General features: G+C 43.4%; 1 protein-coding gene across 1 annotated transcript in view; it reads right to left on the bottom strand.

Annotated features, from left to right (window-relative positions):
• ALG13 (ALG13 UDP-N-acetylglucosaminyltransferase subunit) overlaps nucleotides 1-26632 on the bottom strand; it is a 28073-nt gene extending 1441 nt beyond the window's left edge. The window contains exons 1-29 of the mRNA XM_062639968.1: nucleotides 26544-26632; nucleotides 26124-26292; nucleotides 25751-25889; nucleotides 24360-24469; nucleotides 22237-22811; nucleotides 21832-21915; nucleotides 20989-21039; nucleotides 20198-20244; nucleotides 19258-19330; nucleotides 17449-17530; nucleotides 16914-17094; nucleotides 15961-16036; nucleotides 15163-15271; nucleotides 13920-13984; nucleotides 12991-13091; nucleotides 12104-12231; nucleotides 11189-11426; nucleotides 10910-11023; nucleotides 10542-10698; nucleotides 9795-9808; nucleotides 9220-9364; nucleotides 8464-8593; nucleotides 7961-7996; nucleotides 7779-7834; nucleotides 7076-7138; nucleotides 6611-6782; nucleotides 5837-5959; nucleotides 1646-1686; nucleotides 625-808 (exon numbers count right to left, since the gene is read on the bottom strand). Coding sequence (XP_062495952.1) covers nucleotides 625-808; nucleotides 1646-1686; nucleotides 5837-5959; nucleotides 6611-6782; nucleotides 7076-7138; nucleotides 7779-7834; nucleotides 7961-7996; nucleotides 8464-8593; nucleotides 9220-9364; nucleotides 9795-9808; nucleotides 10542-10698; nucleotides 10910-11023; nucleotides 11189-11426; nucleotides 12104-12231; nucleotides 12991-13091; nucleotides 13920-13984; nucleotides 15163-15271; nucleotides 15961-16036; nucleotides 16914-17094; nucleotides 17449-17530; nucleotides 19258-19330; nucleotides 20198-20244; nucleotides 20989-21039; nucleotides 21832-21915; nucleotides 22237-22811; nucleotides 24360-24469; nucleotides 25751-25889; nucleotides 26124-26292; nucleotides 26544-26624 — 3544 coding nt within the window. The 5' untranslated portion in view covers nucleotides 26625-26632. The remainder of the gene's footprint in view (nucleotides 1-624; nucleotides 809-1645; nucleotides 1687-5836; nucleotides 5960-6610; nucleotides 6783-7075; nucleotides 7139-7778; nucleotides 7835-7960; nucleotides 7997-8463; nucleotides 8594-9219; nucleotides 9365-9794; nucleotides 9809-10541; nucleotides 10699-10909; nucleotides 11024-11188; nucleotides 11427-12103; nucleotides 12232-12990; nucleotides 13092-13919; nucleotides 13985-15162; nucleotides 15272-15960; nucleotides 16037-16913; nucleotides 17095-17448; nucleotides 17531-19257; nucleotides 19331-20197; nucleotides 20245-20988; nucleotides 21040-21831; nucleotides 21916-22236; nucleotides 22812-24359; nucleotides 24470-25750; nucleotides 25890-26123; nucleotides 26293-26543) is intronic.
• Between the last annotated feature and the right edge of the window lie 335 nt (nucleotides 26633-26967).

Below are 26967 nucleotides of genomic sequence, written 5' to 3'. Positions count from 1 at the left end.
ACTCTGTTCAAGAGTTGCTTAGTAGCATTCTGCTTTGGAGTGGCAGCTTTTTCAAGGGCTCTGGTAGAGAGCCAGTATCTTCTTCCCTATTTGATCTCTGACCATATGGCATTAATTTATGCAAAAGAACCACTCAAACCGAACAGCATTATCAGAGTAATTAAGTCTTTTTCCTCACTCACTACAATACTCCTTATTTACTGCCAAGCATATCTATAAGCCTTAAGCTGAAATGCTTGCCAAAACTCAGCTTAAAAAATACAGGCATTCTGGTTTGATACCCTGAATACCTGCTCATCAGGAAGCAAAAATGCTCTTCAGAGGTTTCGAAAGAGTTCTGCCAAGTTAAAGTTAGCATACCTGGTACAGGCCTAGAAAGGATTCCTTCTTCCATTTTATGGCTTTAGAAAGCCCTTGACACCCTGGTGGCTACACCAGTGACTGTGACACACTTCAAAGTACCACAGACGGCAGAGGAACTTGTGATAACCCCTTACAAGGTTTACTCTGACCTCCCAACCTCGCTCTTCCCATAGGAGAGTAAAGCTGCAGGCAAGCAGCTCTGAGAAATCTATTCTCTCATTCTCATTTGTTGTCTGTGTGGTCTTACATTCAAATACTAACCGTTTGCAGGTGCTTCCAAGGGAACCTGGTGGATTCCAGTTCGCCCAGCATCAGTGTAGAGCTGAGGTACTGACTGATCTAGGGCAGGAGCTGGCTCAGTATATGATGGATAAACTTCCACGGGTGACGGGGGCAGCACTGGCTCTACATACATCATGGGAGGCCAATAGCTCTGATGGTAATACTTTGAGAAAAGGAAAAATGATACAAGGTCACTCATACAACCACAAACTCTCCATTGCTCTTCCAAATCACTGCTAGCTTCAGATCTGAAGTTAGAAAGAAGTACATTTCTTCCTTTCTAGACCCTTAAGTCACTACACATGCCAAACACCTCAATACAGCATACCAGAAAAGACACTGCAATACCTGCAGCAATAGCCACCTCACACACTGTTGTGTCAGAAAGCTCTACAGAGAAACAAGATTCCCCCCTATCAACTTTGTCACAAACAGATTTTTTCCTATTTCTTCAGCTGCAGAAGCTGACATGACTTCCTCTACTTTCCTGAGCAGCAGCACTGACACAGTATATGCCTGCTGGTGCAAAGACAACTCTTCAGCACAGCAAGAGCTCCCAGAACACAGGCAAGTTGTGCTAACCAGTCTGAACACAGTTGTACAAGTCCTAAAAGACTCAAAACACGCATCTCTACATGGCCTTTGATGTCTTGTCTAAGTACACATTTTCTTAAGAATGCCTGAGGTTCCTTCCCTTGCATCTTCACGGAAGAACAGTACTTATCCACCATTCTCTGCAAAAACAAAAGCGAAAACGAAAACCACCACCATAATCTAAGGTAAAACAACTGAACATGCATGCTAGTGTGCTTCACATTTTGAGTTACAACTTCACGTCCTGAGCTATACTTTTATCTCCACCAAACAAGCCTGTATGTTTTAAGTCAGGCGTGCAGGGCATGCATTTAGCACACCTGGAAATCTCAAATACATCAGTGCATTTGTCAAGAAAATCAGCAGGTTTTACAGGCAATTTACTGTACATTTTAAAAGCACTTACTTGCAATCCCAGATTAAAATAATACCGCAAGACCTTTGCATCTGAAATTAAAGGACGTGACATTAAAGAACGGAAAAGTACAAACTGAGAAGCAGAAGAAATTTATGCACATTAAGAGCATTTTATTTTAAGTTACTCTTACTTAAGAACTTCTGACCTAGTTTTGAAGGTCCTCCCAAACTGCTGTATCAAGTCAGAAAATTTGGGGGGGGGGGGAGTTACGGATTATGTTAATTCCTTCCCTTTCCTCACAAGGGTGCTCCATTCCCTGCTTTCTTGCAAGTAGTCTTTTACTTGTTTTCCATGTACTGAATAATTTGCCCCCAGGCAAATACATAATATACTGAGAAGGAATCACAGATGTGTGAAGGAACTTTGAAACCACACTCCAAGAACAGCAGGGGTTTGAACTTGGAAACACACTTCCAACTGTCCAAAACTGAAGCAGTTTTAAACCTTTAAAGCTTGAGCACTGAAAAGAAAAGAAGAAACGTACGTTTTAATCCCGTGATGCAGTTCTGGAACTGTGCAGTTCTCAGAAAAACTGCTGATTTCTCAGATTCAGATACAGATTTGTTTTAAAGGCTCAGGAAAAGCAAGTCACCTCTTCGACAGCAGGTCTGCATGTGAGTGCATGCACACAGACTTTGCTTTAGTACCACTGGACACTGAAAGGGAAAGCAGGGAGACAGCTCCAAAGGAGCAAGCCACAAAGAACTTCAACTTGACAACACCTCCAGAGTTACCACATACACCATCTTGTCACTTCCTACCTACTTCCCCCTAGATCAGGGCCTTGGCTCCACATTGCTGCGCTGTCCACCCATCCAACACACACACCAACCCTGCATGTTGCATTTTGCTGCAGGCAAGCACAGCATCAGAAATGCAAACCCCAACCTTGAAATACACAGGATTTGTTGCTTCATTGCTGTTGCCAATTCTCAACTCTTTTCACTGCTCAGCACATTGGATCAGGGCAACAATTCATGCAGTTATTTTAGGAAGTGTGCACAGGTCCTTCCTTACATCTAACAGCATTAAGCTTAACTCCCCAAAGTGCTGGTGATTTGGCTGTGACATTGACCACAGCCAGCAAACATTATAAATAAGCCCCACATAAATGCCTTTTTTTTTAGTATCCAGCTAAAACTGCATCTACGTTTGGAACAAGTTGTTGGTGGATTTTTTAACCTGATTTTGTTCTTCAATTGTTTATGCAAATCTATGCAAAAGAAGCCTAAGAGTGCAATGAAACAGCTGCTTCATAGCAGCGATAACAGTACAAAGGAAGAGCGGGGAGACTGAAGTGACAAACTGATACTGGAAATACTGACGTCTGTGGAATGCTGGAACAGAAGCCAGGACAGCAGGAGACCAGTTTTTGTTTATATTCCTCTTTCAGATGTCTAGAAATCAAGTCAATCTTCACTAAAACATGACTACCTTATGAAGCAATAACTACCCACTCTGAGATGGAAACATGAAGACCATGTTGAAGGCTGAAAAACCTCATCTTAGATGCAAGCAGGACAAAAACCATGACAGAATTTTTGCTGTGCTGATGGGAAGCTTTGGTCAGTCCTGAACACTACTGCAGTCTCTGGAGCACAGTAATATCAAGCAGTCTTTTACCAACAGCTCCTTCAAATACAAACACAAGAGAGCAGATAAGGCGTGGACATCTAAGGTCACTACATTAATAAACATGTTTCAAAAGCCCTAAGCACCACTAAAAGAAGATCCAAGAGATGAAGACTGGAACAAATGCAAATGTACCAAGTAATACTAAGGCACACAGTAGGTTTTCCTCCCAGGTCCAGGATTTAACTCTGTTGACAAGTCACACTCCCCATCTATACCAGGCCTGCAAGTATCTTTAGCAAAGCGCACAGAACTCTAGGTCAAGTGTACCAACATACTCTGTACTACAGTCCAAAGCTTCTGGATTTCTGAACTTAAAAAGCCATACATATTATCCTGCAGCAGTATGACAACGTAACTGCTACATACAACGACTTATTAACTACCAACCTTAAAATCCTTTGGAAAAAAAAAGGCTTCCAGAGTTTATGCCAAAAAGAACATGGCCAGTATCAAATGGAGTGACTCAACTGAAGAGCCACAGGCAGGGTCTGAAGAGGTTATTAATCCACATCCACTCCAGATTCTTGTCAGCCCACTTAACACCCAATTCTCCCAAGTGCCAGAAGCCTCAGTTAAGGGCATTCAACTAAAGCTGAAAAACACTAACCCTGATGTGTGCATGGTATCATCTAGAGCAGTACTGCTGCAGCAGGGACTTGGAAAACTGAATATTCAAGACTAACACCAGCAGGAACTCAGAGCAGGGGCAAGAAAGCAGAGCTCCTGCAGAGCACACAAGTGGTACCTGTGAAAGCAGCAGGCCTTTGAGCAGCCTCACCACAGTGTTTTGGGACCTGCCAACTTCTGACAAGCACATCACATGGTAAATGCAACTGGAAGAATCCATAGTTTTTCAGCCCAGTTATTCTGCAATCTACCAGATGTAGATACCTGCACTGCAGATATCAAGAGCAGCTCTTTATCTTACCTGAATTTAGCCCTCTAGGATTAGTAAATCGAAGAAAGCCCCACACAGGGTCAATAGAGCCAAGTTAGATGGCAACACATTGAATCTAACATAAAAACAATTTGCATTACTGAAATATTTCATGGTCTATCTTAAAGTAATAGATTTCAGAATAAAAGCCAGAGGCTTTCATTGCATCATTCTGATGCAGTGAAAGCTATAACTGGCAGATAGCTAAAATTCAGTCTGTTACAAGGATGAGTTTTTTGGGGGAGGGAGCTGGGGAAGAAATCAAGTCAGACAGTGATAGTGAAATTACACTTTTCAAAAGAGTTCAAAAAAGGAACACCTGGATTTCACAATCACTACAGATATGCAGCCAGTTCCTTCCCTTGCTTGCCCCCGAATGAGCAGCTACTCTCTACACTAGAGAACATGGTAGGTTCAGGAACTTGAATTAAAGGTGGTAAGTCTGATAAAATCCCGTCATCTGCTCTATCTACAGCTATTAGAACAAGCCAGCTATGATGCAGACTTTCAGTGTATAGAGGACATTAAAAAAACCCGTGTACTTTAACCAGCATGCAGAGATACATCAACTACTTGATCAACAAAATCATGAACAGCCAGTTTTGGACTGCTGCTCTTAAGGGTAGGCTACAGCTTATCTGCCTCTTGAGATGTGTGCAATGATGCAACAGTGGCACACTTGGGCCTTACAGCATTCCTCACCTAGAGAAAAATAAGTTATGTAGCTTAACAGCAAGCAGCACCATTTTTCCTGTAGCTGAGGCACTTAGCTTGATCTCTGGGTTATCAGAGAAAGCTCTGTGAATTACAGGCTCTATTTAGGACTTGTGAACCATAAAAATGAGAGAATAAAGGGATAAATTAATAACAAAAACATCAAGTGTAACAGTGCCGTTGCATAGCTTAGCAAGCTCAGCTGTCTGATGTAATCAGTATGCGGATATTCTTATATTGTAAGAGGAAACTGACTAAAGATTACCACTTTCAAAATGAAGTCCATCTTCAGCTGATAAAGCCAAAAGTTGTTTCTGAGCTGCCCTGCCGGTAGGTGCTATGCTGGCTTTTGCATGCTCACTGCTTAACAGCCAAAATACACTTTCAACACAATCCTAACTGGTAACAGTACATGAGAAGGCTATGCACACATGGAACAACATGACCCTGCATTTTATCCCCCATTTATACCACCACAGAATGACTTCTTGGACCTATACAGGAGAACACCGCAATATGCCACTCAACTATGCAACAGTATGACTATAAGGAAACTGTTTGGGTTTTTTTTTAAATCAGCTATCAGCCAAACGATTCCTCCACCAAGAACCAGCACAATACAGGCCAAGCACCCCCTGCCTTGGTATTCATTTCTTTAGATGCTGTTTAAGGCTGTGGTAATCACATACTTGAGTCAGACATGAACCTGCTATACAGAACTGGAAATGAAATTGGTTTTAGCATAAGCATCCATAACATTATTTCTCACTCCCTGCAAACTGCCAAGAGCCATTTCTTCTCACTATAGGTATTCTGTGAAGTTTCCATGGAGAACACGAGTCAGAAGCATGCTGAAGAGCAGCAGTAGTAAAAGCACAAAATACTGTCATTACCTTGAGGCAGATCACTGCCATTGGGATCACAAGAGTAAGGTGGAAGAACGGCACCAGCTTCTCCCACCTCACTGACTGGAGGAAGAGGGGCTGAATAAATTGGCAATGGCACCAAAGAAACTGCTACAATTAGAAGGAAACAAAAGTCAGCTTTGCAATGGCAGGTCAAATGAGCGAGATGCTAAGTCACACGATTCAGCACGCACTTCTTCCTCATCTCAGTGCCCCTCAGTACAAACTTTAACAAAGTTCTCCTTAGTAATCACTTTAAAAGAAATCCAAAACTTTTAAAACCAGACGGGAAGGTTCCAGTCTCACAAGCCTGAACTGTATGTCTGTCTGCAAGCTTCATGTAACTAAGCAGAGGAGCAAAATAAGGGCCACAAAAAGCATATTGGGCATTTGTGCGGATCCTGAACCATGACAGCCAGAGACTCTTTTGGAAGGGACAGTAAAGCCTCAGGACCAGCATCTTAACTCAAGATGATAATTAACTGTAGGAAACTGGGGAGAAGGGAGCTGCCAGGAACTTCTGCCTCCTGAAAAGAGCTGTCTAGCACAACCCTTGGCATTGGTGGCTAAAGGTGGTGAAGGGGGAACCCAAATCAGATACCTCCAGTTCCCATGCAAATTCAGAGGCAACTGTCTCCTTCAAAACACAAAAGCAAGAAGTGAGCAGTGAAGTTAAAACTAATACTAAGTCATTTTAAGCCAAAGCAAGTGATCCATAAACCTCAGACATCCAAGTCCACAGATGTAGCATGCACACTCTACCTGGCCTCCCTATAGAAGGGGGAGATACCACAACCGGCTGGCCTGCTGTTTGTGGGGGAACTGCTGTTGTGGCACTTGCTGGACTGGAGGCAACAGAATTTGAGGAGAAACCTGTAGCTGGAGCAGCATAAACAGCTGTAGAGGTTGAGATAGCTGCAGAATTCACCATCACCTGGAAAAGAGTCAGAGTACTCACAGGCAACTTGCTTTGACAAAGATTATAGAAACGTCACATACTTGGAAAATACTCACTTCACATAAATGCATCTTGGAAGTCCTAGCTGTAAGGCAGCTAGCTATCCAAGTTCTCTAAAAATTGGCTTGAAAATACCAGCTGCAAAGCATCTTCTCACCCTTCTACAAGATGCTATGAAGGGGCAGGTAAAGGGAACCCATCTACTGGCACTAACTGAGCAGAGTGGTTGCCTCTTCACAGGGCTACCACATAAAAGTACTAGATACTACCTTCTGGGGACAGCTGTGGGAAGCCACTCCATCTTGAGGTGACACAGAGACTGCCCCTTCTTCCTGAAGGGATTCCAAAGCAAAGCATGGTCCATTTAAGAGGCAAAAGAAGTCCCAAGGCACACACACTATACCTCTATTTTTAAAGATTTATTTATGGACTATATACACACACAGGGCATCTTTGGTAACTTGGGCAAAAGCAGTTTTATTCTGACAAGCACAGGACTGGCTTTCACACCACTGCAGACCAGCAGGTGACTAAAGAGTTAGTTTCAGACTACAAAAAATAAGAATTCCACAATCAGGTCTATCAGAGGTGACATCTCTCCAGTCCCACAGTGGAGGAGTAAGACTGACTGCAATAGGACTTGAAGGGTAGCATGATAAAAGCAAGTGCTGTCAGGAGCAGAAAAAGTAAACAGCACTCAACTACACACTTTCTCTCTGCAAAGGGGAAAGTGGAAAATCATTAATTATCCTGTGCAATGCAGACTGTATTTGCAGACTCAGATAAAACCCTCAATATTTAGGGAGGAAAGAGGTGTGTGTTTGTGTGAATACATAAATAAAACCACCATTCCCTTCTTTCAAAAGAGGTCTCTGACCTACTATGTTATGCCTGGATCCAAGGACAGTTTCTATGAAGAATGCCACACACTTCAGGGATTTGTAATCTGAACAGCCAGTGACTAAAGCTTACCAAGTTTTCCGTAGGCTCTGCTGAACTAAATACTGTTGCAGTGTCACAGTCAGGATCTGGAGGGCATTGGCAAAATTAATTGAAAAAAAAGCAGCATTAAATCTAATGCTTCAGAAAAAGATCATAATGAGTGCATTACAGTCAGCAAGCATCCTAGCAGTAAACACTCAAGTTTTACTAACCTGGAGATGCATACATATATTCATCATGGAATTTCCCTACAAGGGAAAGAACAAGATGCTTTGATTCAAAGGGAAAAAGAAAACAGAAAAGAAAAAAAGCTTAAAGCTGAAGTTACCAGAATTACATTTCAGTGTACCCATTAATGAGCTGCTTTCAGGATCATCATCTTTTGTGCAGGAAAGATATAAAAACTCTCAAGATATGCTCATTTTGTTATTCGACCAAGTATTAAGGTTGCCATTACCAAGTTTATACCATGCACTCATGCATTTTTTGGCAGCAACATGGCCTGCTGCAGACCTACCTAATCACAAAGGTGATAGCATAGCAAGCTCAAACAGAAGTAACAGTTCTAGCAGACAAAGAAAAATACTGTGCTCACACACGTTTAAAGCTCCTAAAAAACAGATCTTTAGGAGATGCAAGGTACCTACTTCGACAATTTGAAGATCTTCTAAACATTGTCTTTTCTGTTTACCCAACTAACCCTTTAAGGACTCACCACTTTCACTTGCTTCTTCCTCCTCACAGGAATTCAGGATCTGCTTGTTAGGCACATCTGAGTTTGGGCCTCGCCTTGCTACCCAGAATCCTGCTGTACCATGGATAATGGGACCAGGGCTACCCTGGCTCTAAAGAGCAAAAATCAAAAGCATGCATTTAGAAATAGTTTAAACCCTTTCCATGCTCTACACACACACACACAATAGAAACAGGCTAGCAGGCTGAGACTGCTGCAACCAAATCTTACTAGAATTACCATATGTGTGCCCATTCCTATGCACTTTGATTGCAGCAAAATGGTTACTGACACATTCCTTGCCTTTACCTTTGGTTTTGCCTAGTATACTTCAGGTAATTCACTTTGAAGACCTACCACTGCCCTATGCCGTACAGTCAAGTTGCTCCCTCCCAGAACATAGCCAGCTTTATCTCAAGCTCAAAGCTCAAAAGGAATGAGCAGTCCCCAGACAACAGCCAACAAAGACTCCCGTTTTCCTCATGCTGGAGCATTCCCACCACACCACCACCACATCAGTGCATCCACTACACTAATTGCATGGGAAAAGGTTTTCTTTAGTCACAGTTGGCAAATGCAAGTCTGACTCTTTCAAAAAGCAGCACCCATTCAGGTTTCCCACAGGACTCCTTAACACTTCACACAACATTGTGCTGAAGTCAGTCCTTAAGCTGCATCAAAATTTAAAAGATAGAGTTCTCTGAAGCAGGAATCTAGATGTTCAAGAAGTTGATTCACTCTTTTGTGATGGCTAAGGTGACACCCAACATTCTCCTCAGAAGACATGGTGACTATGAGATCGATAAAAGTGCTCAGAGAGGCTTGTAAGATTTCCAAGGTTGAAGCAGAGGTGGTTAAGTCAGAAGATTCTCCCACCAGGCCTCTAGTAGGATGGCAGAGTTTTCTGTGAGGTGCATCTTTCCCCAGGAAATGTTTTATTCCTTGACTAAACAAGACAAGGGAGAGACAGAGAAAAGGCTTTGGCATTGACAGTACAAAGTCACTGAATGAACATGAAAATCTATTCATTAGGAGCTGCAGGTATATAGTCTATCAAGGGGATGAAAAGCTAGTGAGCTGTACTGATTTTGTGGTGGGGGAAAAAAAAATACCCCACCACTGCAGGATAATCTGTCCTTATTGCTCAACACTCTTGGAAGAAAAATCAGAGCAAAGATTACAGATCTAGCACATGAGGAAAAACTAAACAATGGCTGCTGCTGGAACAGCCGTGGGCAGACTCCCTCTCTCTCATTCAAATGCAGGTCTAACATTCACTAAGGTCACTGCTTCAACACAGTAAAAATTCAAACCTACTAGAGTTTTTCTTAAAAAAAAAAAAGAAAAAAAAAGAAAATTTCTGCTTTCCTCATCAGCTACCTAAATATCAATTGATTCTTTGTAGCATATCCAACTTTGTACTAGGGTTAGACTACAAATAAAAGACTTACTTTAAAGTTTAAGACTACACTGAGCCACTTTACTATCTCACAGAAAGAGTGCTTTAGAAGAAGTCTGTATCTGGAATTTTCTCCTATTTCTGTAGCAGAAGAAATGGTTTCAGGAACAACATGTTAGCCCCAAAACATCACAAATACAAATTTACAGGCACAATCCAGGCTATCACTATATGCTTTCTGAATCTAGTTAGACAAATGATAAATTAATGTGGCAAACAAATGAAAAGCTTTCTCCCACACTATTTAGAGACAGACATCCACAGGAAGAAGGGATTTTCTTTGTTTAGTTTTCAAACTGCAATGGAAAGGAGAAATATTACCCTACTTCTATGAAAATACACTAAAGAGAAAAATGCTGCTGGTGAGGGGAGGGAGAAAGAAGTGGAACATTCAGAAAAAAAAAAGTTTCAAGCAGGGCTTTTTTTTTACAGATCTAGACTCATTTCAGCTATTCCTTCTTGAACACATTCACTGCTACAGCTTATTCCAACGCAAAAGAAAAAACAACAAAACAAACCTGCTGTGTACTTAGGTAAACAAGTGCTGGTACAGCTCCCAACTCTTTGAGAGATATTAACATATCCTTTGTTAGTAACTTACTGGCAAAGCAGGAAAAGCAGTGTTATCCTCTCCTTCTATTTCATAGAAAGTTATAGTTTCTTCTGGTCCTCGAGGCTGCTCTCCATTCCCTGGCACAAACCCATACTGACACTCCTTATTCACACACTGCATTCGACGGCAGCTACGGCTGTATGAACTTTAAAAACAATGAAGGAGATTAAGAACTGCCACCATCTGGAGTTTCACCTTCGTTTCATTGCTCAATTTTACTCAGTGCTTTTTGGAGAGGCACAATAAACCCACTGTTTTGTACTGCACCACTAACAGCCAACACAGCTCTCCATGTGCCACCATCCTCCCCAGCTCTTTTAGAGCAAGATTTTGTGAAGATGTTTATATTCACTTACCAGGACCTGCAGGAGAAATTGCCATAGCTCTGATAGCACCTCTTTCCTGGACTGGGGCAGAATGCTATTTGAGGGCCAACCATGTTGTGCCTGTTTATAAATCGGGCAGATCCCCTAAGTTTAAAGGGTAAAAGATGCAATTACCAGGAAGTGCTTCTTCAGATGGAACTCATTTGCAGATTTACCTACTAAATAGCACAAACTCTCTCCTAACTAGTCTGCAGCAAGAATGGATAGAAAATGAGTGATGATCTCAGACAGGTTTTCAAGGCTGCATACCTTGACATCCCAAATCCACGGTTATGTCTCTGAGGAGTGTTCTGAGGATGATAGGGTTCATAAGGTGGCATGTTCCCACCACCCTGCGAGCTACGAAGTGGAGTGGAGTGCCCCGAAGAAATGCCATGCTGTAGCCGGGGTGGAAGACCTGCCTGACCCCTGCTGTAAGAAACGGTCATAAAAACTTCCTTTCCACGGATTTTCTTAGGCAGTTTCTTCCGTGTCTTTGCATCCATTTCTGCAGTTTCAGTTGAGGACAGAAAAAAAAAAAAAAAAAAAAAAAAAGATATTTACACCTTAAACACCTGACTCCAGAGCTTCGTTCTCTTTATCAGTTGAGAAGTGTCAATATTTGGACACTCAGAAAAGAGTCAACAGCCTATCGCAGAAGAATGCATTTTAAGTATACCCTTATTTTGAAGGCTCTAGGGGGTATTCTAAGTTCTGAGCAGAATGCTAACATCTCATATGTGAATGCCTTCCAAATTCAGCTGATCAAACCAATGTTCACCAGTGTTAAAATCCCTTTATGAAATCAAACAAATATAGTCCATATTTATTAGCTGGGGAAGCTCTCATCTACCCATTCTCCTCTGCTATGATCAAACCAAACAAGCTGCTGGATTCACAGACCCAATCTTTGTATCTTTTTTTTAAGTGTGAAATTTCTCCTTGGTAATTTCGAGCAACACACTTTGCTGTGTATTTTCAATGCATTTCTTCCTTTGCAAAGACAAATTCATCCCTCTGTTTAAAGGGTCACTTTACATCAAACCCCTGTAGTGACCAAGTTTTATATCACAGCCTTAAGTCACTTCCAGTGTCCAAAGACTGCTACTGTTAAAACTGCCATGAGCTTCTTCCCCACTTCCCCCGGCTACAAGGAAAGGAATGTTGTAGAAACCTTGTACAAACCTATTCCTGAGAAGCATCCACCTGATATTTTCTGATATGTTCCTCCTTTTCTGGTGGAAACCATATTCCAAGCAAGGACAGGTGCTACTTGTGTCACTGGTTTCAAGTTTGTCAAAGGAACTGCATGCCTGCAGGAAGAATACTGATGTTGGTGCCACAAGGATATAATACGTATAACTGCACAACAACGTAAGACAGAAGAGAACAGAAAAACCCACAAACAGGAGTGTAGGGAGCTTGGGGAAATAAAGAAAAAATAAATCATCTCTTTCCCTGACAACAAGCACACAATTGTTACTTGTTTATTAAACAAGGCAAGCTAGGATTTACGCTCAACACACTGATTTCCCGGTCAAGACTTTGTTCCCTGCACACGTATGCCTATAGAGCTACACCTGAAAGCATGTGACAACACAGGATTTCTGCAGTATGTCATCAAGCTGAATTCTAAGTTTGACCAGAATTCTTGGAGGAAGGTGAATGCTTTGAACAGCAAGGTAGAGGAAGTGATCAGACCCACCAGAAGTGCCAATTATTCAGTTGTTTCAGTACAACGTAAGAACTCCAGAGAAACCAACACCAGAGGGCAATCTGCTTGCTATTCATGAATTAAACCCAAAGTGCAAAAATCATTTCCATCTTCCAGAGAAGAGCAAGCAGCAAGATTTCACAGAATGCATTACAATAACGATTTTGGTCATTAGAAATGGCACTCCTGAAACACTGCCTTTGAGGGGTGATAGCCAACAAGGAAGCAAAGCTTCACTTTGTATTTGAAAGCCTAGGTTCTCTTTTCAAACTATCTTAACAACCCTGTTTAAAGCTTCTGTGAATACATAAACTCAACCAGAAAGAGCTTAAACACAAAGTGTCACCAGGCTGCTTACTTTTCTGCCAACTCCTCAACGAATACAGTCAAGGTGTCACCATCTTGTCCGACTTCCTGGATATGAGCATTGTAATACTTACCTCCAGGCTCCAGACGTACCTGAAGAGAGAAAAGGGAAGCTCTAAAATAGCTAAACTCTACCAGGGGATTTAGAATACTATCTGCAAACAGCTGATAGCAAAGCCTGCTCCTAAATGATCCTATGTTGGCTCAGGAGTCTCAAATACTTCTCCAAAATAGCAGGCAAAATAAAGAGCACTATACTAACTTCAGGGAGAGAAAACCAATCTTCTTATAAGTAACTGAGAGGTAAAATACCTGCTTTTTTTATTTATTTTTATACACTGTGCCAAGCAGATAAGCATCAAGGAAGACTGTTATTTAAGAACTCAAGGAGAACAGAAGATAAAACAGGAAACTGGAAAGGAAAGCTCTGCTCAGCTAGAAGCAAGTCATTGAGTGAATCATCAGGACTACCTCAAACAGTGATAAAAAAATAAGCCCTCACTACATACATTAGAATACAAAGAAAGCTGACCTTCCTTTCAGCATTTCCAGACCAAATCATGCTACTCTGACTGTCCAGGCCTGCTGTTAACCCCCAGCGAAAATCTAACAGACAACTAGCTCCAAGGCACACTCAGGGCATTTTGAGCTCTTGGCCTGGAATCTCCACACTCACAGAATGTGCACCAAATTCCCGTTTGCAAGGAATTTCCAAGGAGCTTTTCCTTCATGCTACCCAATGTTTAAAGGACATTTTAGAAAGAGATTAAATCAAAAAGGAAGTCAGATTAATAGCTACAAGGAAGAGAATGAGAAAAGCCTTGGAAAATTCTATGAAGCCAAATTATTTTAAGGCTTACCATACTCCATTTAAAGAAGTTTTAATAGTTCATCGTAACTGAGTCTCTTTTGTGTACTAACCTGACACTTGTCTCCTAAATAGTACTGTCTCCCAGCAAACACCATGTAGTCAGTTTTTTGAAGCTCTAAAAATAAATGGATAATAAAAAAAAGGAAAAAGCCTTTAAACTACTGTTCTTTCTTCATGTATCCTACAAGTACTTCACGACAGCATCCAACTACAAGTTACAGGCCAATTAAGTACTTCCTATGCATACCTGAACATTCCCCATAGTAATGGTGAAATAACTATAGATGTTCTTAGAACAGACCCTAACCAAGTTAAATCACAGGACATCACTAATATCCAGATAATGCAGTAAGTAGCACTGCTACTTCAATACTACAGTGCCTTTTGCAAGTTAATCCTGCATTTAATAAAAATCCTGGCATTAAGAATGTTGAACATGTCTTGTCTTGCCACAGTACTGGTGGCACTTGGCAAAACTGAGATGTTATCCAGTAAAAGCTAACGTTGCCTAAAGTCTCATTGCTGCTGGATGTCAATAGTTTTTCAATATTCCTTGCCTGGATTCTCCGCACACCAGTACACTACATAGATAATTAGTTACTATACCCTGTTCCAAGAATTTTAATGACCCTCTACTGCTTATGCAGCTGTAAAATGCTGAAGCCCTTCAGTATGCAAAGCACTTTGGGTCAGACATTAAATGCCATTTCAAAACTTGTCTCTCTCAGTAACTTCTTGCTTTATGGATCAGCCACAGTGTATCCCAAAGAGCAGCAACCTATCTCAATCCACAAAGACCATGAAATCTTTCCAGAAAGTTCAAGCCCAGGAGAGCTGGGAAGCAAGACAAAACTCATCTCATTTGACAGATCTCAATGCTAAATTTGAGATCATTATTGTACATCTCTGAAGCCAAAATCATGCTTAAAAAAGCAGAAGTCCTTGCACACATGCTGCAACAAAAACCTCCCAAATTTGAATGATGTCCAATACAACATGGTAACACAGTTTTGCATTCTGCTTTGAGTCCTCGTATTTCCCATACTGTAGTCAGTAAGTATCAAAGGCCAGATTTTTGGCAACCTTGTAACCACTGTACAGTGTCAGCACCAGTGTGTTTCATATTTTGAAAGGAAGCCAAGAAATCAGCTACTAGCAAGATATACTATCTACAAGTATTTGCTGGGTTAACCAGGATCCCTCACATTTCAGTTGTGAAGAATCAGCTTCTCTGACAAATTTAACACTGAACCTAGTACAGAGAGCCTTCTAGTTTTTCTTTTTTAAAGATACCTTTTCTGCTGTCCAGCCAAACATCAAACTCCACATTTCGATAGATCCCAGGGTCCAGAGCCTTTAGTACTTTATAAGGAACAGGCATCTTTGATGGATTTTCCAGATGCTAAAAAGAGAGTTGAAACAAGTGCATTTAGTGTGCTCAGCATGGTCTCCACCCTGCTAGCATCTATGGAACACTTTAAAATGTACAAATGCCATTTTCCAAGACTTTCACTTCTGCTGTATTTTCCTAAAAACTAAACCTTAAGAATATGAAAACACATTTAACCATTCAGAAGCTGAGCAAAAAGACTTGGGAAGGTTAGAAACAAGCTCAAAACTAACATTTAACACGTTCTTTACTCGGAAAGAATCAAAGGAAACCAACTAGACCAATGAAATCATAGTTTCAGATGTTGGTGGGAGTTTCAGTTATTATATCTGAAAACATGTTTCTATAGAGTTTCTCAAACTGTTCTAGAGTGATTTATACTGTGTTCAAACAAAAGTGAGCCAATTTAAACCACTTCTAGGAAAAGCAAACAGCAGACCAGAAAACATCTATAAGCTCCATCTTTGAAGGGATATTAGCTAAAGAACAAGAGAACATCAGAAAGGAAAAAGGCTTATCCAATTTAATAGAAACTCAGGGGCAAAACCAAGTGACAAGCAGATGTTAAAAATAAGCCACCCACTTTCCACAATGTCATTTTACAACGTGGAAAAGAAGGTATAGCCCTAACAAGGGTAATGTCATACAACAACAGCAACAAAAAGAACACACCATAAGGAACTCTTTCCTAACTGACAAACCTTTTCTTCTTCAATGCCTTGTTTGAACTTATCTTCCTGTGGATTGTCAGTCTCATTGCCTTCCCAGTCGTTCAGTCTAAGCAATTGAAAATAAGATTACAAAAGATACAATGCACAATTTCTAACCAGGATTAAAATCAATCAACTGTACACACAACCTGAAAAAGCACTATGGTGCCATCAAGTGGTAGATTTTTGCCTTAAACACAAGCCATGGCTACGATAGGGTACAGGACAACCCTTTCCCTGATTTCATCTTTACTTGTTCCAACACCCATCCCTAATGGGGGCTACTGCTTGCATTAAGAAACGATGAAGATGATTCCACTGACTGATTAAACTCTTGCACTGCCAAGTTTAAGAAGTCACCCTAAATCCTATCAAACCAATGTCATCTGCAAGCATTCAGATGCAACCCTTGCAACCCTGCAAGCCTTTCTAATGACTTGAGCAACACAGGATATGAGGGTTTCTATAGTGACATCCTGCATGTTCCTCTTGTCCACAGTGATCCAACAGACTTGAATGAGTCCACTTTATTACTTGAGGTACGATTCCATCCAAAAGAGGACAAAGTCAAGCAGAGCTGATTTTCTCAATACATTAATTCTTCTGCAGAATGACAGAGGCTTAGAAGGATAATAACAGGTTTTCACTAAAATTATGATCACAAAGATCAATTTTATTTACAAATAAGCTGTCATTTTACAGAGTAACACACAACTATAACATAGCCAGCAGCATAGGCTTTTCAATTACATGCTACTTCCCAGCCCCAAGGAAAGCACATTCTCTTCCACAATATATTTCAGCTTTGTGCTTGCGCCACAGGATAGGTAAAAGAGTTAATAACCCATAAACACTGGAAAAAAAACTTGAAAAAGTTGCTCTTTGCAAGATTTTTAAAGGTTTTTTTCCTTCCCTTTCACCATATTCCCCTCCCAAAACACTACCTCTTTTCTGATGGATTTCTGGATACTTTTTCATGAAGACAATCAAAGTTTGCATCCTCACTTGCCACAGAGACATTGTTTCTGTTCTTCTTGGATCCACTTCGAAACATCTCCACTGCAGACTTTAATTCTTCCTCATCCATGCCAAACACATCCTTGTACAGGATCTCATATAATACAGCTGAACAAATCAACATAAAGCTCAAACCAAATTAAGGTAACACCAGAACAGTAAGAACTGCTGCAAGTTTCAAGGTAAGCGTATCTTCATATATTATCTATTGTTACAAAGCACTTGTTATATTACATTCAGTTAATGAGAGAACCATAAAATAATTCAGGTGGGAAGAAGGGACCTCTGGAAGTCATTTGGTCCAATACCCCACTTAACAGCTAGAATAACAAGTGTACATTAATATACAATAAATGAGCTTCCATCCTTCTCCACTGCACCTCTGAAAACCAAAGCAAACACTGCCTATAAACATATGAAAACACCTAATTTTCTTCCATAGGAAAAGGATTTCAAGATTACCCTGGCAAATAGCAGCAGTTTCCTGGAACTGTTTTGTATACACAGAGTCATAATGGCCATTGCCTGAACAACAGAGCAAAACCTGGGAAAAGAAAACACAGTTTAAGTGCGGAATGATGTAAAACTTAACTGTGTTCGAAATCCTAGCTCAAGACCACATAATTCTTTTTCATTCTACAGTCAATACCAGCTCATCTAAACCCAATAAATACTCTAAATATGAAAAAGGTATAGAATCAGCTTAAAAACTGAATCCTACTAAACTATCTAAATAAATTTGTCTATTATACCAAGGAAAACTATCAATTTGTACATCATGCTGCATTAAACATGAAATAATTGGTTTCCAACCTACCTCTGAAACCACCAAGTGCTCAAGAGGTAAAATAAATACAAGCTATTAAATTCAGTACCCCAATACACACTGCCCAAGTAACAAAGGCACATTTCGCTGTTCCCTGCCTGAGGGACTAGAAAAGCATCTACTTCTCCAGCCCTCAGCAAATCCCTGCTTTTAGAGATATTACGTTGTCCTTTTGCTTTCTGCAACATATGCACTGACATCCCACGTAAACATACACCATCAAACCTCATCTTGCCATATGATCACAACGAGCAAAAGCCCAGGCTGTCAGCACACTCCCAGCAAGAAAGCTTCCCAATTAACCAGCAAAAGCTGGGATGCCAGGGCTCTTATTTCAGTGTGCACTATGCCTTCTGCCAACTCAAGCTCTCATCTCATGGTAAGAATGAGCAACAGCAGACAGAGCTACTGGCTGTAGATGCAGGGTAATGACAGACAGCTGCCAACACTTAATGAGAGCTCTGGTGATGAAGCCTTTGAGGACAAACACACAGTTAGACCATCCTGCTTGATTTTTAAAGCTGGCTCATTCTGAGTTAGATTAAGCTATGCAGAAAAAGAAAGAAGCACATGTAAACAATGGCAGTTATTCTCTAACCAACAGAGAACAGCTGCAGCAGCACAGGTTTCAGAACAGACCTTGGCAAATAGAGTAGCCTATACTGAATTCCATACTGCAGCAACTTTTCTGGCTTTGTGCCCAAGCTAGTCGTGGAATTGTGTGGACACATCTACATGACTGCAGAAAACACAAGAAGGGGCAGATAGGATGTAATACAGAATATTTCTCCTTTATGTGCCTTCTCTTGACCACCAGCAGTAATTCTTGTCTATATAAGCTCTTCCAGTAGCTCCTGTTCTTAACTGTGCTCAATTTGTATGTCATAGAAATGAACCAGTTTGTTAATCAATTCCCATTAACTTCCTGTTTTCAGAAGAAAAGCTGCACACCTCATCCAATGTCAAGAACAGAGGTACTGGAGGTGGGGGAGAACACCCTCTCTTCAACAATACAATAAATAGATCTTGTTCTGCTCTTCAGCTCAACCCAGGTATTTCATTTTACCTTGTTGGATCAGTCAAATTCCCACTGAGAAGGGTTTTTACCCAAAGAGATTTCAGAGACATGGAAGAACATTCTGGAATTGCAATGTTATCTCTTCCTGCCAAAACTGGACTTCTCTGCGATAATGTGCTAGCGTAACAAATGACTGGCAGGAGAACAACACACGATCCACCTCTCAAATGGGAAGCAAAGTTACTATAATTCACTGCGGTGCAAATACTGTGCTTTTCCCACAAGCTGAAGTCAGTTTGGGGTTTTGTTCAGGTACAAAAGAGCACTGGACTTACAAGAGCCCAATTCCAGTGGCAAGTTTTAACAGCTAAGCAGGACTGGAGGTCACTAGGATTTAGGGGTAGGAAATTGCCTCACTTCTGCTCACCTTGTCATCAAAGCCATTGTTCGTAGCATAAATGGGTGGCTTTCCAGGGTAGCGGTAGAGAATAAAGTCTCGCCTAGGTAAGCAGAGGAAAAACAATACTCGAAAGAACACACTTTTAGTAGAACCATATTACGGAGAAGTTTGCAGGAAGCTGTTTATAGGAAAAACAAGGAGAATACTTTTCCTGATAAATGAATGCTACCATACAGCAAGAGCTAAATGAGCAAACACTCATCTTAGGGGAAAACAGTTATGTGGGAAAGATTATATTACACTTAGTCACAGACTAGGTCAGGTATCTGTGCTTACAGCAGGGTGCTCAGACACCAAGGCAATTTAAGTGTCACCCTGCAAACGATTAGCGCTGCAGTACAGGGAACCAGGAACTCTTGCAAAGCTTGTTTGTTCCTTCAGTACAAGAACAGAATGAGCCTGCAAAGGGAGAGCTCTTCCTTCTACCACTGGAGAGCCAGACAGCTTGTTACAAGACAGCAGCACCTGCACAGGCTTATGTTACCTTTCACATAAGCATGAGAGCTTACACACCAAGTAGGCCCATTACTCCTCACTACTGGAACTTTCAAGAACACCTACATGAGTTTTAGTTATGCTTATAATTACCACACAGCACTTCCACTACACATAGCTACTTGTTTGTTCCCATTTTCTATCCTTCAGCCACTAGAAGGAAATGTTCTTTGAACATTAGCACAAAGATAATAAACATAGCTGGAAACTGACCCTCCCCTTAAATGCAGGCTATGAGAACAGGGGCTGTGGTGGCACCTGTTTACACAGTAGTTTAGCTTTGTTTGGACAGCATTTCTCAGCATGTTTCACACATTACTATCTCAGAAACAAACAAATAAAAGGTCCTGGGGCCACAATCCAAATGCCATTAAGGTAAAAGCAAAATGAAACTTAAGGAAGAGACACTTACTTGTACACCACTGATAAGGCACTCATTTCCAGCTGGCCAGCACTTTCCTATGCAAGATTATGAGACTATGTGAGCTAGTGGAACAGTCTTCAACACTGAGAACCTAAGTTCTCTCTTATATGAAGATATGTAACCAAATTCATCCATTGCTTAAAACAACCAATGCATTGAGAATTGAGATATTAGTATTTCCACTTCTATGGCATACAAAAGCCTGCAACATGGGATGGGCATGAGCTGAATAAAATGGAGCTAGTTCTGGCAGCAACTCTTAATCACATCACTCAAGATGTATTTTTGTTTTAATTTAAAGCCACTACATTTGTTTCAGGGATTGCTGCATCCACCACACTTACTGGCTAAAGTCTTCATAAAAAGTCTGATCTCTAGTATTTGAACCTGGGGACAGAGGAAGAACCAGCAGATTGCAAAGCCTGATCATCACTTGATGTGATGTACACCACACATATTTTGCCTTTTCCTTCTGAGAGAAGAACTGCAATTATGAATAAGGCCCATGAGAGGCTTCACCTTTACTGTCCAGTCTGCACACATTGCTCCTTTGCACTAACACAAATGCACCAGTAAAATATTGATACTGATTGATATGGTTTATACATGTGAATATTCAGCACAAACTCATTGTATTACCTATGAAAATAGAACCCCAGGATTGGGGTCTATCTAAACGCAAAACCCCAGATCACCAAATTTTAAGCAACCACCTGATTATTTTCCTGGTTTTGGCCCCTAAAATTTTAATCTCTTACCAAGTATTAGATCAGTCTTACCTTTGGATCTCCCAGTCGTTCAAGGTATTTCTCAAATGATCCTTCCACATACTTTTAGCAAAGAATAAAACAAATGTAAAAACTTAGCTAGTTGCAAAGCAAAGTTAAACAGAAGCTGCCCATTACTGGCTAGTGAATGGAAGGGGGCAGAACAGGGGTTGGGAGCACAGACACCAAACTGGGGATTAGTTTGCCACTTCCTATCGTCTTTGGTTTCTGAAGGGCTGTGGTCTGACTGGGGGTATGACTTCACTGCTCCCTGCATGGGGTACCAACATGGGAATACCAAGAGAGTCTACAGAAATTAAGAGCATAATCCTGTAAACAGGGACTCATCTGCCTCCTAAATCAGACTGAGCACTTAACTGTGATCACAAGGCGACTGGGGGGGGCAAAACACACACCAAAACCAAGCAAACAAACACACACAAACCCCACCAAAATAAATACACCTAACTATCTCATTACTTTATGCAACAATTAAACACATTCTGGGGTTTTCCGCCATCTTTTGATGTTTGTTTCTTTACTCCAAAATCCTATGAATTTCCTGCCTACTGAATTCTGCTCTACAGAGAATATACTACACCAATAACTACCACCTTACAGGTTAGTTAGGTATTAGCAACTTGATCTCAGGAGCTTCAGAATATAAACCCAAGTAAAACTTGTGCGATAGAAACTCAAGGTAAGCAAGCAAGCACCCTGCTGCTCCTGCTCTATTACGTGCACGAAGCCTGGCAAAGCATGACATGTTTTCAGTGCACCTTAAACCGCTCGCCCCCTCCCACATCGCCCCCCGACTACACGTGCAAAAAGCTGCTGAACACGGACATTACTTACAGATTCAAACTGAAGCTGATGCTGCCTCATAAACGAAACACAAGCTTTCCTAACTTCTAGGTGGTGAATTTGAGTTAAAAACAGCTGGAAAAAAAAAAAATCCCATAAAAGGTTGTAGCAGAATGAAAGAAAATATTAAAGTTTAGCTTTCCGTTAGGCTTGTTTTACTCGTAGTTTATGGGTAACCCCACCACAACACACTGCACAGAGCAGGGTGCCACAGACAGCTGTGGGAAGCAGCTCACTGGGAGCCCCAGGGTGACCGCACATCCCCTCGCACATCCCACCCACGGGGCACCCCGGAGGGGTCTCCGGCATCACCCACCACCCGCGGGCAGGCAGCAGACACGGCCCGGCGAGGAGCTGAGGCGCCGGGACCGTTACCGGAGCCGTCCCACCGCGTACCTGCTCCGAGACGGCTCGGAAGAAGCAGGAGGTGTCCTTCGCCGTCACCTTGCGGTACAGCCCCAGGCTGCCCAGGTACTTGTCCATGGCCACCTCGCTGAAGGACTTCTGCCCGAAGTACTTCTTCCAGCCCTTCTGCATCGTCGCGGGTGGCAGCGGCTGAGGCGAAGGCGGCAGCGGCTGAAGCGGCCACGGCACGCGGGAGCTCCACGCAGAGCGCTGCGCTGAGCGGCGCGTGGGGCCTCGCCGCGCGGCTGCTGCTAATGAGGGGCCGCCGCACAACGCGCCCACCTGCGCCCGGCCCGGCCGCAGCACCCCCTTCCTTGCCCGCCGCACACGGAGAGCAGCCCCGAGCACGGCCCGGTCCGGCTCCCGCATTCCCCTCCCTGCCCGCCGGCCACCGACAGCGGCCCCGAGCGCGGGTCGACCCCGAGCGCGGCCCGGCGGCGGAGACCCCGCCGCGGCCATTTTACGGTGCCCGCCAGGAGCCCCCCGGTCCCTGCTCCGTTCTACCCTTAACGACCGGAAGGGCCGGCCGGGACCGTGGGTTCGAGTCCCTCGAACATCGATAACCCCTACGGAGGTCATAGAATCACAGAATAAACGAGTTTGGGTTGGAAGGGACCCTCAAAGCTCATCTCGTCCAACCCCCTGCAATGAGAAAGGACATCTCCAACTAGATCAGGCTGCCCAGAACCACATCCAGCCTGGCCTGGAGTGTCTCCACTTCTCCAGGCACCCTGGGCGTCTGTTTTACCACCCTCCTTGTAAAGATTTTGTGTTGTTTTTTTTCTCCTCACATCCAGCCCGAATCGCCCCTCTTTTAGTTTAAACCCATCCTAGCGCAGCAGGCCTTGCTAAAAAGTCTTTCCCCATCTTTCCTTTAGAGAACCTCTGCCTGGGAGCGTGGGAGAGAAGGGAACCCTTGCTACGCCCTTGCCAACTGGTCATTCAAAACTGCCTGCAACATTCCTGCACGCTCTCAGGCTGGAGCTGAGTGAGCAGTAAACTGGAAATAACACCAGCTCCATAGAAATCATGAAGTGAAAAATTCCTCTAATAAAGTGTTCAGGGAAAACTTTGCAAAAATCACTCGCACGACAGTGAAGCACTGTCTACTCTTGTAACCCTTGTGCTTCATTTGATTGGGAACGTGATTCCATGCACATTTAACTTGCTGGTCAAAATGGCGCTAGGACATCAGATGCACTGATCCAGGAGTTATTTCCTTTGTTTAAGCAACAGCAACCAAAAAAAGAGAACCCAACAAAACCCAGCCAAGCAATGTACCTGCAGGCAGAGCTGTCAGCACCAGCTGCACACTGAGACAATTCTGGAGATTAGAGACCAAACAGCCTGCGTGAACGTTTTTCAGAGTATTTACTTAAACCAATGGATGGGAGCATCAACACAGTTGACAATTTCAACACTTGAAGTGGGGAGCTCCAGTCAGCATCAAACAGGAAACACCGCACTCCAGAGAAGTCCAAACCAAGTAATGATGGCATAGCTGCGTGAATGGATTGACTGCATTGCCCAGCCAGTTCCTCTCCTATGGGTCATGCTGTATTTTGGGGGGCAGTTTGGCAGCAGATTTGCAACTCTTGACTCTTCCCACCCAGATTTACCACATACATGCCCCTTCCCTTTGAAGAGGCTTCAATTTATGTTTCAATTCTCCATTCAGTGCTTCTGTAAACACATGAGAGCTGAAGACATCTGCTCATTTGCAGAACATCACAGGAACATCAAAAAGAACAACTTACTTCCACTAGAACTAGGAAAGTATGGTCAAGAGACAAGGACGTGCATGCCATACTGGTTAAGAAGTAATTTAGCTTGTCCTCCTCACTGCAATCACCAACTCCTGCAGATTTTATGAGGCAAATATGTGTCTGTTCAAGAAACTTGACAGTTCATACTCCCCTTCCTTGTTGGCACTCTGTTCTTTGTAGCATAGATAACTCTGAACCCGTGCTAGACAGGAACCATTTAACATTGGTTAATGCTAAGACATGTTCTTTGAGGGTTTGTCCCAGCTGCTGGACTCTTTAAGTATGGAAGACCTCACTAGGAGAGGAATAAAGGTTTAATTCTGTCATTTTTATTCCTCTGTATTATTTATTGAATCCCAAAAACTTGATCCAAGAACAAAGCAAACTTTTCTGGCTGTCCAGGAGGAAAAGGTTTCAAAGTTGGTAACTCCATCGACTGCAGTGTCTCCACAAGAGTGCTGTAGAAACAGACCAAAACCCGACATTAAAAAGAAATCCACTCCAAAGGGAATTTTTTTTTCTCCACACAAGTTTCTTTCTATTAATCCATACATAATCCTTTAGCATGGAAGCAAAAATAAGGAAGTGTATTGAAACAGACCCCCACAAAGCAGTGGGCCCCAGCGCCCACTGCTCACAGACAGCACTGCTGAGACCACGCTTCAATCTGTCACAAACAATCTCAGCTCTTATCTCTGGCTGCAATGTTGGGTGACTCAACAAGACCTGAGGATCTTCACCATAAACCATCCCAGAATACCCATCCTAGCTGAACACATGGCATAGTTCTCCACTTAACACATAGCCAGAAGAACAGTTAAATCAATGTTTGCTTGGTTTTGTCAGGCTGCAAATAAAGACTCTGATGCCAGGCACTGCTCAACAAAAATTCCTTCCTGTCTCCAAAGCTGTCAGAAGCACTGAGATAATAAGGTAAGGGACTTGCCCAACAGAAGTGAGTGACAGGCCTCGTGTTTTAAGAAAGCTCTCCCAAAACATGAAATCCCATTTGCAGGGCAAAGGAGTAAGATACAGACTAAGGAACAGGAGTTACACTTCCTCTGCCTTCAACTTAGGGGTCAGCTGTTATTTATAGAGTGCAATCAATCATAAAGAAAAAACAGTAACATACAGTCAAAACAAGAGATCAAATGAATCTAACAGGAGCTAGGATAAACAAATAAAAGGAGCTGGCTGTTTTGGTGGTGTTATTGGGGGGAGGGGGGGCTGTGTTTTGGCAGTGGTACTTCTCTGGGAGGTTGGCTGCTTGGTGGTTTGTTCTGGGGTTTTGTAGTGTTTTGTTTTGTTCCCCTGAAGTGACAGGCAGCAATCTGTGCAACTCCTTGTCAGAGGATGTGGTGCATTCAGGAAGTTTGGTTGAAAAGGCAGCCCAAGAAGGTACTTGGAAAAAGGAGATATTGAAAATTACTAACCAGACAGCATCTGTTTAGGAATCCCCCCTCAATCAAAGCACTTAAGAGCATGAGAGGGAAACTAACCCAAGGAAGTACCTTATGCTTGTGCCCCGTTTCTACTTAATAAAAGATTTAAAAGGAGCCGTGGTCAAAAAGCATGGCTGTTGGTGAATTGGAACCGATCCACTGCGGGAAATCTACCTTGCAAACAAATGGCTGTTACAGAGAAGGATGCAGATTTCCCTGCCACATTCTCAGTGCTGTAAGCCAGTGCCGATGCTGAACCCTCCTTGCTCAGCTAGGACAGCCATAGCAGCTCCATACCTGCAGTTACAGTAGAGGACATGCCCATCTTTGTGGAGCTGTTTCGCCAGTTCAAGCTGATGGTTGTTCATCAGCTTCTCATTTATTACTACTATTAGTGGTTTTCCTTTTTCTAGAGTCTCCAGACAGCTACCTGCGCCTAGAGGAGAAACAGAAAACACGCTGAGTTTCTGCCCTGATACATGAAATATCCATCCCCCTGTTCGCTCTTGCAGCACAGGGGACTCCCGACGGTGAACATTTAACCACTCATCTCAGGTGTGGGCATGAACTCACTGCCAGCCCACCCCGAGCTGTTGAGGAACAGACTTCATCCAACCGACTTCCACTCGTGCCCGAGGAGAACAGGCTCGGCAAGCAGCCGGGGCTCTACCTGCGTGGCTGATGACCAGGTCCGCCCTCCGCAGGTCCTCAGCCAGAGACTCCTTGTAGCGGAAGGCTTCCACTTCCACGGCCACGCCCGGGCTGCCGAGCAGCGCCGGGTCCAGCGCGCATCGCCCCATCTGCAGCACCAGCTTCCCGTAGCCAAGGCTCTGCAGCACCTGCGGCGGAAGGGCGGCGGAATGGCGGCTTGCGTGTACCTAGGTCGGGCACCGGGGCCACTGCTACCCTCTGCCTCCGTACCACAGACCGTGCCCCTCACGCTCCCCGCAACTCCCCGCTCCCCGTGCCGCGTCAGACAGGCGCTGGCGGGAATGGGGAGGGCGGAGCAGCTCGCAGCGCGCAGGCGCGCGGTTGAAGCGGCGGGGCAGGCCGTGCGGCGGGCGCGGCGGCGCGGCGGGGCCGGGCTCACCTGCAGCGCGGGCGGGGAGCAGACGGCCGCGATCAGGTCATCGAAGCTGGTGGTACCCACGGTGACGAGAACTGACTTCATGGCCGGCGGCCCCAGCGCCGAGCGGGGACCCGACAGAGGGCGCCGTGCACCGCCCGCCCCAAAATGGCGGCCAGGCTGAGGGCGCCACGGGGACACGCCCCCTTCTCCTCACGGCCCCGCTCTCTCCGCCCAGCGAGCGGGGGATGGGGCAGGGCCGGGATCGGCGTTCGGGTCCTCCTGCTGTGACTGAGAAAGCGCGAAAGGATCGTGGTAACGGAGCGCTCACTCGTGCTTAGGAGGAGATTGGTGTTTCTGAGCCGTTGCCTGAAGCAGTTGAGCAGTGGGTCCTGCAATGGCGGCCCAGGGCCTGACACATCCCCTTGAGCATTGTGCCTCTCTGGGA

This window comes from Pezoporus occidentalis, unplaced genomic scaffold (genome assembly GCF_034315485.1).
Source record: "Pezoporus occidentalis ecotype Australia unplaced genomic scaffold, CSIRO_AGI_Poc_V1 ctg63, whole genome shotgun sequence".
NCBI classification, from domain to species: domain Eukaryota; kingdom Metazoa; phylum Chordata; class Aves; order Psittaciformes; family Psittacidae; genus Pezoporus; species Pezoporus occidentalis.
The sequence above is the reverse complement of the archived record's forward strand: the minus strand, read 5'-3'. Positions and strand labels throughout refer to the sequence as shown.